The sequence below is a fragment of the Morone saxatilis genome, unplaced genomic scaffold (genome assembly GCF_004916995.1).
Source record: "Morone saxatilis isolate NCDOM2014 unplaced genomic scaffold, NCSU_SB_2.0 Contig11, whole genome shotgun sequence".
NCBI lineage: Eukaryota > Metazoa > Chordata > Actinopteri > Moronidae > Morone > Morone saxatilis.
In genome coordinates this window covers 21,078,567-21,096,199 of record NW_023339663.1, presented here as the reverse complement: position 1 = coordinate 21,096,199, position 17,633 = coordinate 21,078,567, and the positions used below count along the sequence as shown (strand labels likewise).

At 39.6% G+C, this 17,633-nt stretch overlaps 1 protein-coding gene across 1 annotated transcript in view; it reads right to left on the bottom strand.

Moving 5' to 3' along the window:
* LOC118321314 (protein unc-13 homolog C) overlaps positions 1-17,633 on the bottom strand; it is a 90,976-nt gene that overhangs the window by 1,920 nt on the left and 71,423 nt on the right. The window contains exons 24-30 of the mRNA XM_035652586.1: positions 14,440-14,528; positions 13,950-14,087; positions 11,681-11,804; positions 11,082-11,141; positions 8,751-8,831; positions 5,534-5,681; positions 2,423-2,515 (exon numbers count right to left, since the gene is read on the bottom strand). Coding sequence (XP_035508479.1) covers positions 2,423-2,515; positions 5,534-5,681; positions 8,751-8,831; positions 11,082-11,141; positions 11,681-11,804; positions 13,950-14,087; positions 14,440-14,528 — 733 coding nt within the window. The remainder of the gene's footprint in view (positions 1-2,422; positions 2,516-5,533; positions 5,682-8,750; positions 8,832-11,081; positions 11,142-11,680; positions 11,805-13,949; positions 14,088-14,439; positions 14,529-17,633) is intronic.

The following is a 17,633-nucleotide window of genomic DNA, read 5'->3' as shown; positions in this document are numbered from 1 at the left end:
AAGAGAGGAAGAGAGTAATTTCTTATGACTCTTAGGGCCGAAGATGACATGACGAGGAAGTGACTCTCCTGTCTATGTTTGTTTATTTTGTGAGGTTTGGGGTTGCTTCTTTGAATTCCATGATAGGTTAGCTGGAGAGGCGTAGGGAGTTAGTGCATAGACGTCTATAGTCTGTATCGGTATGTGTGAAAGGATAAAGACAGCGAATGGAGAGAATCCGTGAACTTTGACTGCAAATGCCTATTAGGAAGATGAAATGGAGTACTCTCTCATTTGGGACACGATGTCGTTAGCTTACAAACTTTCCATAGCTTAATGGTCAAGTCAGTTTACTTGTTATTTGTGATTACTTCCTAAGGCTGCGAAGAGAGTGGTTCATTGACGGTCTGTTGAATTAATTATGTTGGTGTAACATGTTCTCGGGTTCATGAACAGTTACTGCATTTTATTTCTTTTTTCGGACATGTATAGAGATTGTGTACATCAGGCAATTTAAATGCCCTTCATAGTATTTCCAAGGAGAAGATTGTGTCGCCCCCTGTATTGGTGTACATAGGATATAATTATCGGAGGCAATGAAGTTGCAGGAATACTTTTCAGTTCTTAAACGGGGTGAGTTTCCATTAAATCCAAGTTATCTACGTTATGGTTATTTATGCTGTTAGTGTTGTGTCATTCAAAGTTCCGAGGTGCAAGGTCAACAGGGGGTGTACATGGACTGTTATGGGCTCTTGTTTTGTTTGCTGTTTTCATGTTTAATACCTGTTTATTTTATAGTTACGTGGAGTCATTAGTTGCTAATATAACGGAAGGTTGAGTGCGCGTGTTGTTCTGTTGTTTTGAATAATTGGATATATGTCCATGGGATCGATTTATAGCTAATCTGTATTAGTTGGAGGGAGTTTTTGCTAGATAATTTGTGAGCATCTGCTATTAATTTTGAATAATGCTTGAATTGAACTGTGATGCTAATGCTTTAGCAACTAGCCTCTTGAGGAAACAGTTTGGATGAATACATCCCAGAAAGAGTCAGGTGCCAAGGTGCTTGTTAGCATTGCTTGAATTGACTGTGATGAATGATATTCAGGGGCTTTTTGTAATAAAAGCATTTCCATTTCATTTCACTTTGATTTCCACTTATCTGGAACATTGATGGTAAACATCTTTGGATGTCAGTGCCAATGAATCTTTGCAGATTATTTTGCACTCTGACATGAAGGAGACAGGGATGCTGATTGGCACAGCGGCTTCAACAAACCATAGTGCAATATTTATTATTATTTATTTTTTGCATTCTGCATTTTGCTCTATGGTGGTTGTCAAAGGTAATTCTGGGAAATGCAGAAAGAACAGAATGGACAAGTGTAGAAAAAAAAACAGGGAAAAGCTAAATTGCAGCTGTTCATCCTGTAATAATGGATTTTCCTTTAATAGAAACATCCATATATGACTGCCATAGTAACCACACAGGCAATCACACTGTCATGTTACTGTCGTCGGCTGATTACAGCGGATTGCCAGCTGTAGTGCATTCTGCTACTGCAGAAAAAAATATCATTGTTTCATATACATTTTTCTCCAAGATGCAATTTTTTTTTAATATTTGCTGAAAATTTCACCATATCCAGACAGTAGTACATGAGACAGCTAAAAATCAGATTCCTTTGGCTCCTCCTAGTGGTCCTAATGGCATTTGCAAGAATCCACTGCGTCTAAAAGAAAACAATCAATCAGAGCCGAGAAAGATATTTGATTGCTGAGTCTCATTGCCAGGTCATCAAATACCGATGCTTTGGGTTGGTGGCTTGAAGATAATTGATTGTTGACTCTGATTCCTAGTACCCGTCAGTATTTGACAAGCCTTTGTTCAAGTACGGTGGATTCTTGAAGATGCCATTAGGAGCACTAGGAGGAGCCAGAGGAATCTATTTTTTTTTCATAGATTATGTGTCTCATGGTGGATCTATAGGAAAAGTCAGGGGACCATCAAAGTCAGTGGGATTCATCTTCTGGGGAACATGAATGCCTGTACAAAATTTCATACCAATCAATCAAATAGTTGAGATATTTCAGTCTGGCTCAAAGCGGCGGACGGACTGACAGATTGCCAACATTGCCATCCATAGAGACAAGTATGGCTAAAAAACATGACATTTTAATAAATACATAAGCAACTGACAGTATTAACCCAGTTGTGGCTGTGGTTTTCTGTATGATGGCTGTAATCATCAATCTTTCAGACGTTAATTAATTTATTTTTTCTTTAAAGCAAGCTCCAAGACTATAAAACAATGCAACTGCGCGTGGCCCAGCAGCACTAGAGATTACCACCATGAGCTGCCCATGGTGAGTCTTTGCAAGTGTGAATACATTTGAATAGAACAAAAAACAAAAAACAGGTCTGAGTATAGGAAAATCTCACCCTTCACGCTGACTTTGTGCTCTCCAGTGCCAGGGTGAGAGATGAGATTCACTTGCATCGACACCTCCCCCACCGATCCGTTGGATGACTGACCTGGACACACACCAAAACAACAACAGGAGAATTGGTAAGAGGCATAATGAAAATCAGAGAGAATGGAGGAGTGGCAGAAAGGGAGCCAGGGAGAGAAATAGAGAGATCAGGAAGCAAAAATAAAAGAGAGAGAGAGGGAGGATGAAAGGACGGGATCCAAAATTGTGGGTGCAGCTTTTTTTGTAGATGAGGCATCCAGAAATTGATCCAAAAAGTGGCGTACAAACACCTCTCTGTTTGTCAAAGCTAAAAAAACTAAACCCAAGAAAAACAGTGAGGGAGTAGACATGATTTCACCCCCATGGCAGCCCAGTAGCAAACACAGGCATGGTTCCCTTTAGCTTGAGGCTGAACAAGAAGAAGAAGAAGAAGAAGAAGAAGAAGAGAAAAAGACACATGAAATAATCTGCCTAGTTTGAAGGCCATGGAGGAGGCAGATGGTTTGAAGGGATCACTAAATAAATAATGTTCTACACAATGAAATTGTCAAACTGTTCAACTCGAAAGAAATACAAACAAAACAATGGATTTGACTGCATGCAGACAAGTGGAACAACAGCCGAGGTGGAGAGGGAACAAGAGTGAACAAAAATATCACGTGTAATGGAGGAAATACCCTTTTCGGCATCACACCCTGCACACTTACGTCACCATTACAGTTTTAATCACATAGGGACATGTTGTTGCCAGTAAACAATTAGAATTGATTGCTGACCATGTGTCTCACTTTGCCTGATGGAGGGAGTCCTGCCCATTTCAGCTGCCACTACACACTGCCTTGTGTTTCACCCAGCCCGGGACAAACAGATGTTGAACACTGGAAAGCAAATGTGCCGGTGTAGTTGATGAAGGGGCATGTTGATCCAATAGCTAATCAATATGTGCCAAACATGCATTGGCCATTATAGCTGGTAATGAAGAAACAAGCCTCTTGATTTATTGTAATGATGCCCTGAGAGGCTGAGGGAGGGCGCCAAAACATTGCTGCTGCACAATTAAGTCCTAGACTTATGGGAAATTAACGGAGCAATGCCACAGCACATTTCCTTCAGCTATCGGCGGAAATAATGCAATAAATAAAAATACTCTGTTTTTCTGCTTGGAATCAGAGACAAGGTGAGTCGGTTAGTGCCTTTAAACAGGCGTGTACACAGGAGACACTGGAATGGGGCAGTTTGAGGGACATGGGAGAGCAGAGTGCAAATAAGATGAATGGTACATAAGGAAGATAAAGGAAAGCAGAAGTCGATAAAACAAAAGTGGCAGTGAGGAGGGTCAGCAGATTAAGTGAGGCAAATGCTAACAAAAGGAACAAACAGATAAGAAAGGTGAGTAGTAGGAATTAATTGTTTAAGAGTTGTGGTTGAATCCCTGTTGGGTTTTTTTATACAAGCAACACACACAAAGTGACAAATCAACAGCAGATTACTTTATAAGCAGAACACTGTGAAATATTCACAAAAGTACCGCATGAAGAAAGATGTGTTTATTTTTGTCAATACTGTATTTACATTAAAGCTTAAGGCAGCTATACAGCTTCATCCCGCTTCCTAACAAACAGAAAGACACATGTATGCTTCAGGGCGCACACTTGGCAGGAATAGACCAGTGTGTGCCGTGGTCTAAATGTGTCGCTGCCAGAGCACAGGGGTTGGTGATTAATGAAACAGTGTCCACCGTGCTACATGGAGCATCAGCACATCCCCACGCTGTTTACTGACCTAATGCACATCAAGCACCTCACTACCTCCACTTATAGACATCACATTAGACCACCTCAGAAAGAGAGCGACAACATGGTGTGAACTCAGAGGCGGGGAGGGGACGGGATAAAGGAGGAAGGGGAGAAACACATTGAGCAATCTCAAAATAGCACACAGTGAAGCGCTGTGCGTCTATGCCCATCTGCCAGTCACTGAGAGCGAGAACGCTGGTTGGGCCTGCTGGCTGCCTGGCTGACTAGCTTTCTCCCATTGCCATTCTGTTTCCTGCTGCCTGCCTATGCAGTGTTCTGCAAGGGTGAACACACTGAGGCAACCGGGAGCTTAAAGCTTCAACGCCCCACTGGACTGAATTCCCTCTCGAATCTGTCCGGACACCTGAAGGTATTTCCGCCTTGTTAAAGAGAGACGGAGAAAACAAAGTTCCATATAGAAACTGATGAATGAGGCAGCAACACATAAAAGTGGGTCGGTGATGACAGAGAGAGAGAGAGAGAGAGAGAGAGAGGATTTGTACATTTACACTACACATATATCTTACAAATATATCATGACAGTGTTTTTATGTGTTTCTAATGAGAGAGAGAAAAAAGGAGCGTGGGAGCATTCAAGCCCTTCAGGGTATGGGGTGAGGAGGCCATAGATAACTTTGCTTATTTGTTTTTTTTTTTATTCACAGTGAAAGAGACAAACGACTTATACAGTGAGGGGTATAAATGCAATTACTGCTATGTCCACTGCACATATAAGCCTTAAGAATATAAAGTGACGCAGAGATCCTCAGAACAAACATACTGTAATGTAAAGGAAGCTAAGACTGATGGGAAAACTGGAGCTTTCAATGTGGTCACATTGTGTTCATTCAATTCTAAATACGAATAGAACCAGCAAGTGATTTGGTGCTAACACAGCTTTCTTTCCTATTGTAAACAGTATATGGTTATAGTAGTGAAAGGTTGCAGACATGTAACGTACCACATTTTATCAAGTTTAATTAGAATATGCTTATTAACTAGTGTCTGGAGAAGGTGCTAAAGGGCTGCTGCATAATAGCAGCCACAGTTTTTTTCACACCTTTCTAGCCACTTCTACTATCTAAATATCCTTTACCATCACTTTTTTTTTTTTTTTACATGTCTTGCCTTTATAGCTTTCTTTTAGTCTGAACCTACCTATGTAAGACACTTTTATGGTCACACAAAACAGCTCTTAACCCACAAGGTTTTCAGTATTTGAATGCTGAGGGTAATTCCACCCTCTTAACTGTAACCGTAACTGTAACTGGCAAGCTCCTTACCTTGAGAGGTTTGGGTGCATATATATTTCTTGATCAAGGCATCTGTAGGTTGAGTGTAAAGGCTGAGAGCATATTTGAGGGACTTCATATCGGGGCTCTTTTCAAGGAAGGTTTTCTTCAGCCCATTTCCTCCAGCATGGAAGTATTGCTGCAAAATAAAAGGAAAGAGCAGCTCAGATGTATGCTTTTGCAAGGTAAATGAAAAGATTGGAATAACTTGGATGATGGCAACCTCTTTTGGGTTTTTACAGGACAGCAGGTTACAGTTGCCTGTGAGAAAAGCCTAGGATTATATGGACAGTATGCATTTTACAAGGAGGAGCAGACCCATAAAGAGACCAGACAAGAGACAGCAGTAATAGCCACGTTTGTAGCTAATTATCATGCTTTTAAATCTGAAACCCATGCTTGGATGGTTAATGCCCATTTGTGCTGATAAGCCTGATAGCTGAGGACAGACGAGCTTTTGCTTTCTTTTCAAATGTTGTCACCACTCCCACATGTGGAAGGTGGGAGGGTGGCCATGGACAGATCTTATTAAGAAAGGAGGCGTTGCTAAAAGGTGTGAAGATGAATATAAACTTGGAGACAAATTTCTAAACCCTCTATAGCCTTTATTCTTTTGGGCTTGTTGTGTGTTTTGCTCGCTCTCCCCCATCATTATAGGGACAAAGGAGGTTTTGCTGGGGTGTTAGCGTGGAGTCTCTTGTCGTGAACTAAGTCAAAAAGCTGATACACTTCTATAGAAGAGAGGTGGTATCCACACATTGTATAGTCACACCATGTTCATTAGACAGAATGACACTCCCATAGGATGTTAGTGAATATTCTTTTACTTGTGTGACTGTGACTCAGCACAGTAGGAGGCACTGTTTTCTGCCTCACTAATGTCTCATGAGTCACAAAATATGACCAACACGTGCCTCTCATGAACTATACATAATCTGGCATGCAGGAGGTGAGTCATTGGAGTTTAGTGAAGTAAAAGATAATAAAATTGCATGCACTAAATAGGGAAACTACATATAATTAATCCAAAATGTAGCCTACAGAAAACATATTTTATAGATTAAAAAAAATGATTATAATCTACGTTGCAGCTTTTAAATATTTCCCAACATTATACAGAAATAATGCATTATTCAGTATTCATAAGTGTATTTGTGTATTCAATAGTTCACTTATTTTATTTTTAGGACAATTTTAAGGTATTAATAAAGTTTCATATTGTGGATATGCTATTATATATATATATATATATATATATATAAATATTCTAATCACCTCAATATACAGAGAAGTGCACTGGTCAAGGAAGGTGTTGCCTAATGATGGAGGATGCCCATAGTGTTACAGCTCAGCTGCAATGCCACGTTCTCCAGCAGAATCATCCCTCAAGCACAAAATGTTCCCCTGCCTTTGGCAAAATTACCTGCCAAACTGCCATGATTCCTAAATGTACACCTTCCTTGTTTTGTTTTCTTTCTCCCATTCTTCCTTATATCCTTCCTTATTTCTTTAATTTATTTATTTGCTCCTCTTTTCTCCTTTGCTCCTATTTTCCATCATTTCCTTTTTTCTTTACTTCTCCTCTATCCTCGGGACATATCAGGGGTTTGAATCTTGTGATGAACCACGTGAGGTTACACTTGAGTGTAGTATGATAAATCTAAACAACTACTGTCATATCTTTTCCATACAGTATGTAATACATACAGTACATAAAACTGGTGATAGGGGGTGTTATATTTTTGATACATTCTTGAAGAAAAGAATGACATCTGTTCTGGAATACACAACATGTGTAGTTCATCCATATACACAATTATGTATATACAACAACAAAGCTGGATTTGGTGGGAAACAAACAGCTGGTTTTCTTTTACAAACACTCACAGGTCAGAGTTTACAGAAAGGAACAAATGGTCCATTATTGGGAATTAGTAAAACTGAATGCACTCCTCTATGGGCCAGTGCGTTTACCCATTATCCTAATCATTCATTTTCAGCCATTAGTTCAATTTGGATAAAATATTTTCAGTGCGATAACCACTAGATGCACTCTTGGCCAAATATTTAAGTAGACACTCTATTCAAGGTATATCTACATACTTTATTTCAAATAGACTTTATAATCATTGACTGTGCTCCGCCTCATTTGGCTTTTTAGTACAATATGTAGCTTTGGGGAAACATTTGAATGTACTAGGTTAACACTATTAGCCAACATTTGTATATATACTGTATATCTAGTTCTACTTCAATGCATCTCTCCCATTTTTGTCTTTTTTAGATTACAGGTTTAAAGCTGTTTATACGAAACATATGATGCTAACTGTCTGCTTAGCATTTCTTGATCTGATCGACCAACTCTCCAGAGGCTTTACTGAACTGTGTTAATCAACTGTTCTCATTGGAATACTGATGAAAAGAATTTCAGCAACATGATTGATCTAAACCTGCAGGTAGTTTCCTTGGAGACAGCAGAATCAATTAGTTTTCTCAGCACTTTATGATGCTGTGTTCCCCCAGTGGCACCTCACCATAACTCTCCTCTTGTCCCTGTAGAACTGAGGCTTGGTCTTGAAATTGTCTCATATCCTTTTACAACAAACAGTCATATGGTAGTAAATTAACAGCGCTGCATTCCTAGCTTTATTTTGTCATGTGTTTTTTAAAACTACAATGGTAATTTTCAAGCATGTTAAAAAGAACTTCAAATTGGGGTGCATTATCCTCTTGCAAATACATTGTTTTTTATTAAGAAACATCAAGGAGATAGAAGCACTGTCAAAAAGTGGGGATTTAGAACAATTCATACCATCCCCCGTTATAAGTCTCTTTCACTTTTTTTTTCCCATTTGAGATATAACATTACTGTAAATGCAATTTTTCCAGCTTGTGAATATCCAAACGACATTTCTACTCCCCCAGTAAAATTACATTACAGCATATGTCTGCCAAACTTTAGATTTCTGCTTAAACCTGCCTAGATAAATCATAAAAGGGGGATCAACAAAGTTCTAGCCCGTAACGTCCCAAGCACACGTCCTGGCCTCCCAGTTTACAGTGTTGTTGATTTTCAAAATTCTCATTAAAGTCTGTTTGCAAATCTCTGCTCTGAAAGGCCTTATGTGGCTCTCCTGTCTTTTTTAAAGGTCAGGTTTAGCCATCCAAGTGTCTCCTTCTGCAACAGTATAATCAACATAAAACTCACCTTGATGGTGGGAAGCACAAGGTCCATGGCTGCACACTGTCGTGGAGTCAGACTTCTGGCTTCCTCTCGAATGACATGCTCCTAGAGGAATATCAGATAAAGTCAAGATGTTTTTACAACATAATGTTAATGACCTTGGATGAGCCAAGGTACTTGTGATGGAGCGTTTGTTGTTTACAGAACAGCACCCATTGCAGTCATTTAAACTGTGGAGTGTCTGATAAAGTTGAACCTTGCTGTCTTACACCAGCTCTAAAAATCTATTTTAATCAAGAAAAATGTTTTTTGTCAATTCAAATAGAAGTTTTCCTGATTTGTGAATTGATGACAACAAATCACTTCTGGCACTGCCTTATTTCCGAGGTGTTTCCCATAGAGCATAGAAAAAATGGCATTCTTTTAAAAAAAAGGTGCTTTGAGGAAACTGTATCACAGACGCAAACCTTGCTATAAACATTGGTCCTGATCTACACAGTTTAATGTGTCATGCCCCTCTTCACAAAAGCACATAAGTCTGGGAACCTTTGCATAACCACACTATAGGAGGCGTGTACAATGTGCAGCGCTGTGAAAATGCACATTCCATCCCTCAAATTACAGGCTGCAGATGGAACACAGTGATTTTACAGGTCTTTTGTATTCAGAATATGATATAGATTTAATCTACCACAAATCTGTTTTAAACAGATTCTAAAGAGCTGGTGTGAGACGAAAATACTTGTCTGTTTCTGATGCCAAAATTTCACTGGGCCCTCTTGATTTGTATTGACTCAATTCCAGTAATCTCGCCATCCTTTGAAAACAATGTGATGGCAACCCCCAAAGTAATTAAAGGCTGCATGCAGGACGAAATATTTATCTCTAATGATAACCCCATGATGCAGATGTATGGACACTGTGCTTGTTATTTTATGTTATTTGGAATCAGTTCATTTATATTGCTCACATAGAATTTTCCCCCTTGATTTCCAATATTAAAAAGTGCAGAATTTTATTTTCTATAAAATAAATAAATCTTTCTACCATATTTAGGAGGGAAAGAAGATACAACAACAAATCCTTCTACATAACATATCTGCTTGGGCAGATAAGTGCAGCTCTGAAATGATCCTGGGATTTGTAAAGGTCAAAGGACATGATTGTCAAAGCTGTCCTGCACAGAGCATTATTTGTTTCAGACAAACAACATATCAGCCCTAATAACTCTGCTGTTTCAATGAATCCATGCCATTACATGCACCAATGGTCTATGCACTTATATATTCATTTGAGAGGTATTCATTTTGAATGGTAGCTCCTGAAGTGAATTAGACTACGCACATGGATTAACAACAAGAATGTAACTAATTTTAACTGAACAACAAAGCATGTCTTACAATTAATTTGACAAAAAAATTCACTCTGGAGAATATACACATACTGGACTACATGACAGAAAGTATCCAAAATCACAAATAACAAGAGAATGATACAGCAGACACAACAGACAGAAACATCTGTGTACTGATGTACCCAAGTTCCCTCAAAGGACATCTGACACACACAACACACACCTAGCTGTTAAACATATGCATACAAATGAAGATAAACACACATTAAGTTTGCATCCCCTGTATGACTGAGCTAAAACATCACTCCGAGCTACTGTCATACCACAGCCGTTAGTGAAACTACAGTGCAACCACTGATAGATTCCAACGCCTCACTACACAGAGCTCGAGGGATTAAACAACCTCCGGTCACATCGGCAATTAGAAACCAGCCTGGCTATAGTGTTGCACTGATGCACTGCAAGCCTACAGTAGCTTACATGATCAACATAATCCATCTATCCAAATTTGTAGATAAAGTAAATCCAAGTACACAATTGAGTGCTGCTGCTCACTGACTCTACTGGTATATTTCCATCCAAACAATTTTAGAGTGTGGATGAGAGAAAAATGAACACCTATTTTATATTTTTGTTGGCTTGTTATGATGTTATTCATGTTCAAATGTAATTATATCTGGCAAGCTACATAAAACACTTTATTAAAATGTTTTAATATGGATGAATATGCTCTGTAGTGAGTTTCTTGTAGTGCATTTAATCTGTGTATTGTATTATCTATGATGTCAGATGTACTGTTCACAATATATTCCATAATGCATGCACACCATAATTAGAGATCTCAGTCTATTTGTATGTATAATGCATGTTTTACTGAGATGACAATGAGTAGGCTAAGCTTTGAGGAATCCCTTTGGAATCCGACAATATAGTGCGTACACGTATAGATTCTGTGTGCACTGAGATTAGCAACACCCGTGTTGTGTTCATCTAAAAATTACCTTCAGTTTGGACAGCTGTCCCAAGTCCTTGGCAGCATTGAAGATCATCTGAGCTCCTTGCTGTTAGAAAGATGGATATTTTTCCATTATGGCAAAATACACAAGGAAGATAAAGTTGTAAACACTCAATAGATAAATATAAAACATATGATTATTATCAGCAAACTAAGCAAAAGAAGATGAAAGTGCAACATTTGAAATGTGAGCTCATTACTGTCATTGTGTTTTAAATGTGCAGAAGTGGCAGATAAAGGAAATTGTTTAAAAAACTGCCTGATATGATGGCCTTAACTGCACTTTTATGTTTCACCGACGACAACAAAACAAGAGTAAATAAAAATGTTTACCGAGATGAAAAATGTCAACCCGGCTCTTACAGAAGGATTAACAGTATGAAAAAATCACTCCATGTGTGTGAAGATTTAGAAGTGCCATGTTGTTTCATCTCCTGTACAGTAATTTGTGTTGTGAGATAGAGAGATGAACAGATGGAGGAAATGAGAGAGAGACAGGTGGAAAGAGGAGGGAGGTGTAGGGCAGGCCGAGAGATGAAAAGAGTAACAGAAAAGGGAAAGAGACAGATAATTAATCAAACTCACACTCTGGTCATTCAGTGGAGGCAGAACAATTGTTCTCTCGATGGTGTTCAGCACAATTTTCCAAAGCTCTTTGAGGACTCGTTTCAGCACAGTCTTCTCACAAATCTTGGCAAATAACATCAAACTGCAAAGCGGAAAAAGAAGAGCATTTGTCAGGTCAACAGTGAGAATCACAGGTCTCACAGTGAGCCAACACGGCTTAAGGCTGAAGTGATGACGTCTTCATAAATAATATGATTAATAAAGAAAAACACCTGCGATTCACAGAATAAATGCAGCAGCTTTATGCTTTAATCTCAACCTATTGTGCAAGCAGGGTCTCAGAGACAGGAAGAAGGATTTGGCATTTCCATATCATTAAGAGGATTCCCTGTAATACCCCATTGGCCTCAATGTTTCTTTGACAAATGGTTGAGAGCAATTCCCAGAGCTCAGCCGAACCATATCATCGCTATGTGCCTTTCAAGAATGCCACAGAAGTAAATACAGTTCCTGGGTTGAGTGAATACACATTCACAGATAATGCTGTTGGTGCTTTTTTCTTTTTCTTTTTTTTTACTGAAAACAAATGTAAAATGGTACTGATTATTATACCGCTGAAGCAATTTTATTTTTTATTAATTTAGCAAAACTAAATTGGAATTAGAAACGGAAATAAAATGGAATCAAAATTAAAATGGAACCAAAAAAACTCTTTCAGTCATTCAGTATGTAGTCCTGCTGTGCTCAAAACCTTTGTGCTCTGTGTAGTTTGTTAGTTACTGATCTGTCGAACACCAGTGACACTTTTAATAGAATTGGCAAATACAAGAATTATCTATTCATTTGTCTGTACAATATAAAAACTAATTTGTTCAGAAACATTATTGTTATAATGGCTTACTTGCTCATTCAGAGAGCCATCTATAATAATAATATTGGTAGGGGCAAAAATAAACACACACAGAAATAGTGAATAGAGCAACGTTTGAGCAACCGTGACAGAGACGTTTTACATTTTATTGTACAAAACTTTCTGTAAAGTCCCTTAGGTTAAACATGAAGCTGATCCTTGAGCGGTACACAGGGCTTGATTAACCTGTTAGGAACCCGAGGGAAAATAACTTGCTGTTGGGCCCCTGCCTATAAGTACCTGTGGCTTTAACCTAAACAATAAAGTTCTTAAAACTATATTTTGCCACATGAGCCCTCTATAAGACAGGACCAACATCAGGTAGCAATGCAGGACTCGCCATAGTTGATATTGTCCTTTAGTGGTACTTCCGTGGCCCCTAACTCTTTACAATTAATCAAATAACCAAAATCAATTGACATGCAGTGGCTAGGGTCCCACAGGAGTTGCCCACTTTGTCTAGTTGGATAGTCCACCTTATCAAACAAGAACACAGTCTTTAGTTTCAAGACAATTGGGCATTTAAATGTCTAAAAACACTAGACTTATGTTACATATTTTGTTGAGTTATGTACTATATTATCCCACATGTTTCCAACGATGTTGAAACCCACAGAAATCTGTAATTTTATTTAGGTAACGGTGCATTTTATCAGTCACCTATCAATAGGGTCATATCCCCTTTTTGCATGTGTCATTGTTGTTGCTGTCAAACAGAACAGAAATTGACTTTTTATCTAATTTTACAAAATGCAATGTAAATGTTTTTTAGATTTTTTAGATAGTGGTTTTTAAATATATAATTTAACCAAATAAAAGATTTTATTTATTGAACGTCTTATCAAAGAAACAAGTTGAGCAAACGTTATCGGCAGCTCGGCTCGCAGCCCCTTCAGGACGTCCTTTGTCCACCGAACGGCATTAGAGAAACACAGATTTTTTTTTTTATTTGCTGTTTTTACTGGTTTTAATCACTGGATTTGTTTGTTTTGGAGAGAAGGAGAACTCTGCAGACAATTCGGCTCCTGAATGATGAACGCTGACCGGTAGAAGCTAACCGGTAGAAGCTGACTGCAATGACGGTGAACAACTCCCATGATTAATAAGTATAATTTAGTGGTAGCCCACTGGCCACAATACTACCTGACCCATCTGCTTTTCGTCACACCAGGCGAGTACATTTACCCTGGCGAAATCCTATTCTGATGTAACCTTAAGGCCAAAACTTTATGGCAGTGGATGCCTGAGCCTATTGACTTTTCAATTAATGTCTTTCAGTTGGTTTGCAAAAGAGGGTGGCACTTATTGAAGACCAAAGTACAAAACTGCCTTACATGTTAAAGGTTAAACTTTGATTTGCATTTAGTATATACCCACTTTTTATCCAGAAGGTCCATAAGAGGTCGGAGGACAGACTCTGCATCCATGGCAGCGTTGCTCCCTTTGGCTGGACCTTTCATCTGAACCAGCTCCTGGTTCATCTGCTTCACACAGTCCTCGATCACAGGTTTGAAACTGTGTGATGAAAAACAACAATCCTTGAAATCCTTTGTTACTGCATCCATATTTCAGACTTTAGCGGTGAGGCAACGTTAAGGGGGTGCTAGCTCACTCCTGCTGGTCCCATTAGATTATTGAAAAGGTGTTTAGAGCAGGGGTGTCCTTTGTTATAGCTGAAATGTTTAGCAACTTGCTGTGCTCGCTAAGCATTGTGCACAGCAAGGGCTCCAGTCAATTATATTTTGAGTGCATGGCTGTCAATAACTAAGCAGTTGTGTAGTACAATTTCTTTGACAGAACAAGACATGAATGGAGACGTTAACCTTAATGAAAATGATCCCACACATTGAGTCCCACTAATGCTCACCTGGAGCCAAACACTCCGCTGAGCTCATCCAGCACTGTGTTGAGTTTATTCTGCAGCTCCTTTAGCAGATCACTGGCCTCTGCATCCAGCTGTCAGTGGAAGACAGACAGTTACTACATCATTACACTCCATACACTATCCCCACACTGACTAGACCTCTGAATCTCTGCCTCAACTGGGGTGGGAGCGTTGTGGGGTTTTGGGGGGACGGCAGGCACAGAGGAATAACCTGCCTCGCTAGTGGCCTCCCACTCATTCTGCCTGCCATCTGTGCCAAGCGATGTTCTGAATACAAATGGATGGCTCACCTCCGAGTGCTGCAATGATGACTGCTTGCCGAGTCATGAGACATGGTGTCAGCAAAGAAGCAGCCAGCTAGTGGTCTCACAAAAGGGAATATTTTTATGCACTACTACGCAAGTTTCAGTGGAGACAGTATGCTGTCAGGCAGCCTCGACATTGTTACATCTCAAGGGAATAAAGCTTACTGTCATTTAGACATAAATCCAGATGTTCCGATACTTGAATTCCTCTGACTGACTTTTTATGTTCAGGAAGAAAATGGTTGCTGCAGGGGAAATTTGTTTGTTGCGCTATGAACTTGCAGTGCAACTTGAGTGCAACTTTTCAGCATTTTGTCATACAGAAGTCGGTGGCTATACTTTGCAATAAGCCTCTTAAACCCATCTGCCATGTGCCTAAATATCTACAGTATGGTAAACTGACAAATCAAACTTGCAATGAACACTTTTCAATACCTTCCCACACAAACACATTTGCAAAATTGATTCACAGTATGTATGTACCCATGCATGGCATGTATTGGGTTTCTGTGGAGCCATATTTATGCATGTGCATGTGATGGTGGTGCATGTTTGTGTTCGTCTGTGGTATTGGGCATGTTCTGAGAAAATGCATTGATGGATATTGGATATTTGTGCTGTGCTGTGTGTGTGTGTGTGTTAGTGCATTTATGTGTCAGTAACTGCATATATGAGTGCATCTGTGTCACTGTTTGTCTGAGTGCTTATGAATTAGATTCGCCACATACAAATGTCCAAATATTGATGTTTTGGATGGGAGTGGAGAACACGTTGCTGAGGCTCAGTGCCTGAGATGGATGTGTGAGGCCAGGCACCGCACCACATGCATTACAGATCGTCATATTAGACCTGATAAGCTTAGCCATGGAGCCGCTCATCTCACACATTGTAATGCCGGATGGCTCAGCTGGGCAGTGGATGTGTACACTACACCTTTTATAAACATTGTTATTCTGCAGACATGCCTCTATCTGCAGCATGGATGGGATAGATTTATATGTATGTGTGTGTGTTCACATGCGTATATGTTCAGCCTGCTGTCACCTCAATGAAAAGGATTGCAGCATGCAAGATTTTTCTGTCACCGAGAAAATTGCCCATAGAGGTTGAAGTTGTTATTTTACTGTTTGAGTAACGGATAACATCTTTTCAAGTGATAGCAGAAAAATACTGTAGGCCTTGGTCTTTTATCAGTTCCCCTTGGCTTGGGGAAAGTTTTAGACTGGGGCTCTAATCTGCAGCCTGGCAGTCTCTGAAATTGAGATTCTCTGTTTTTTTCAAGAACACTGAGTCTTAATGGGAATGCTGGCACTGGAAATTCACCTGGCTGTTAGATAAACCAAGACACCTGTCACCTCACGTGGGAAGAAAATTCCATTCTGACTCTCTCTGGTTTCCAATGCTTTCCAATTTCTACCTGAAGACTGCAATCCTGTCAGACAGGCCCGAATTGAAAGGTAGCCGCAGACATTTCTTTGACTCACCGAGTATGGCGGTCTTGTCATTTGAAAATATCAAAGATTCAGCTTCTGAAATGTCAGGTTAAAGATAAAGTCTTGGATTCTCCCAGAAATGGGACATAATGTTGAGAATAAAATGCTGAAAGGTATTTACATAAATGCATACTAACTACTATGAATAGATCTGGTGTGTAATGTCTTTCATACCCAGAAACTTAAGTTGTCAATATATACAAATATACAAAATTCTTATGCACATATTGTACTTTTTCAATATGGTAATTAAACTTTATGCAACGGAAACATCAATTTTGTAATCTATGGAGCACCTGGCTCCTCCATGGCAGCTAGTTTCACTCAACACTAATGAACATCCAGTGTACAAACTCTCCCCTGGCTGACGGCCTATCAACAGCAGCCCAGCTTTGCTTCCCTTTGCCTGTTTCAACAATACAATATCTACTCACTGGCAGGCTGTTATTCTGAAACATACATTGTCCTAAACAGTGGCAAGTAAATAAAGGTTTAATAAACCACCATCTCTAAAGTGAGAAAGGCATATTAGCAAACAGGGCCGACACCCAAAATAAAGCCTGATACCAGTCTGGGGAGTTAGTCCATGATTATTCCATAAATGTGGGCACTGTAAGAGATTATTGCTAATCTCTGTTATTGGTAATGCTATGATAACAACTCTTGGTAATTACATTGGCTCTCTGGGAGTTAATTGCTGATAGGGAGCTATTCTGTAACGAATAGGCTACTGTGCTGAGAGGAAACTAATGGAAATCTTTCACCTGAAATACACCTTGGCTGTATAATTAGTATTTAATAAAAAATTACTTACAGCCCTTACAGATAAACTTGGTTGTCCATTAACAATGAATACTCATAATTCTACTTTCTGAAGGGATGTAAAGACTTCTGGTGTCATTATTCTTCAAACAATAATGGCCTGGGAGTGATCCAGGTCTCGATCTGCTAACTGGTAGGAAGGTAGGAGCACCTCAGCTGCGGGCACAGCTGGAGAGATTTGTAAGTGTTTGAGAAGCTCATTAAACACGGTCTGAAAAATCCTGTCTGAAGCATTTGTGGCTGCAGCCTGGGGAATGGATAGAGATGATCAAAACCACAGCCAGCGACTTGGTGAGCCTCTGACTCCGCTCTTTGCATCAAGAAAAAAAAAGGGGGAACGACGAACTAAAATAAATATTGCACTTCTAAATTAGCCATGGATAGAAAAGTGGCGGACAAGAAAAAAAGGCAAGCTAAAAATAAGGATGGGATCGGGTGGGTTTAGCCACTATCCCCAGAGCGCCTGGGATGGTGAGCTTGAGCAGCCTGTCCAGAGGCGTGATGGGTAATTCAGATTCCGTATGCTCCATGGCACATGCTGCTGGAGGGGGTGGGG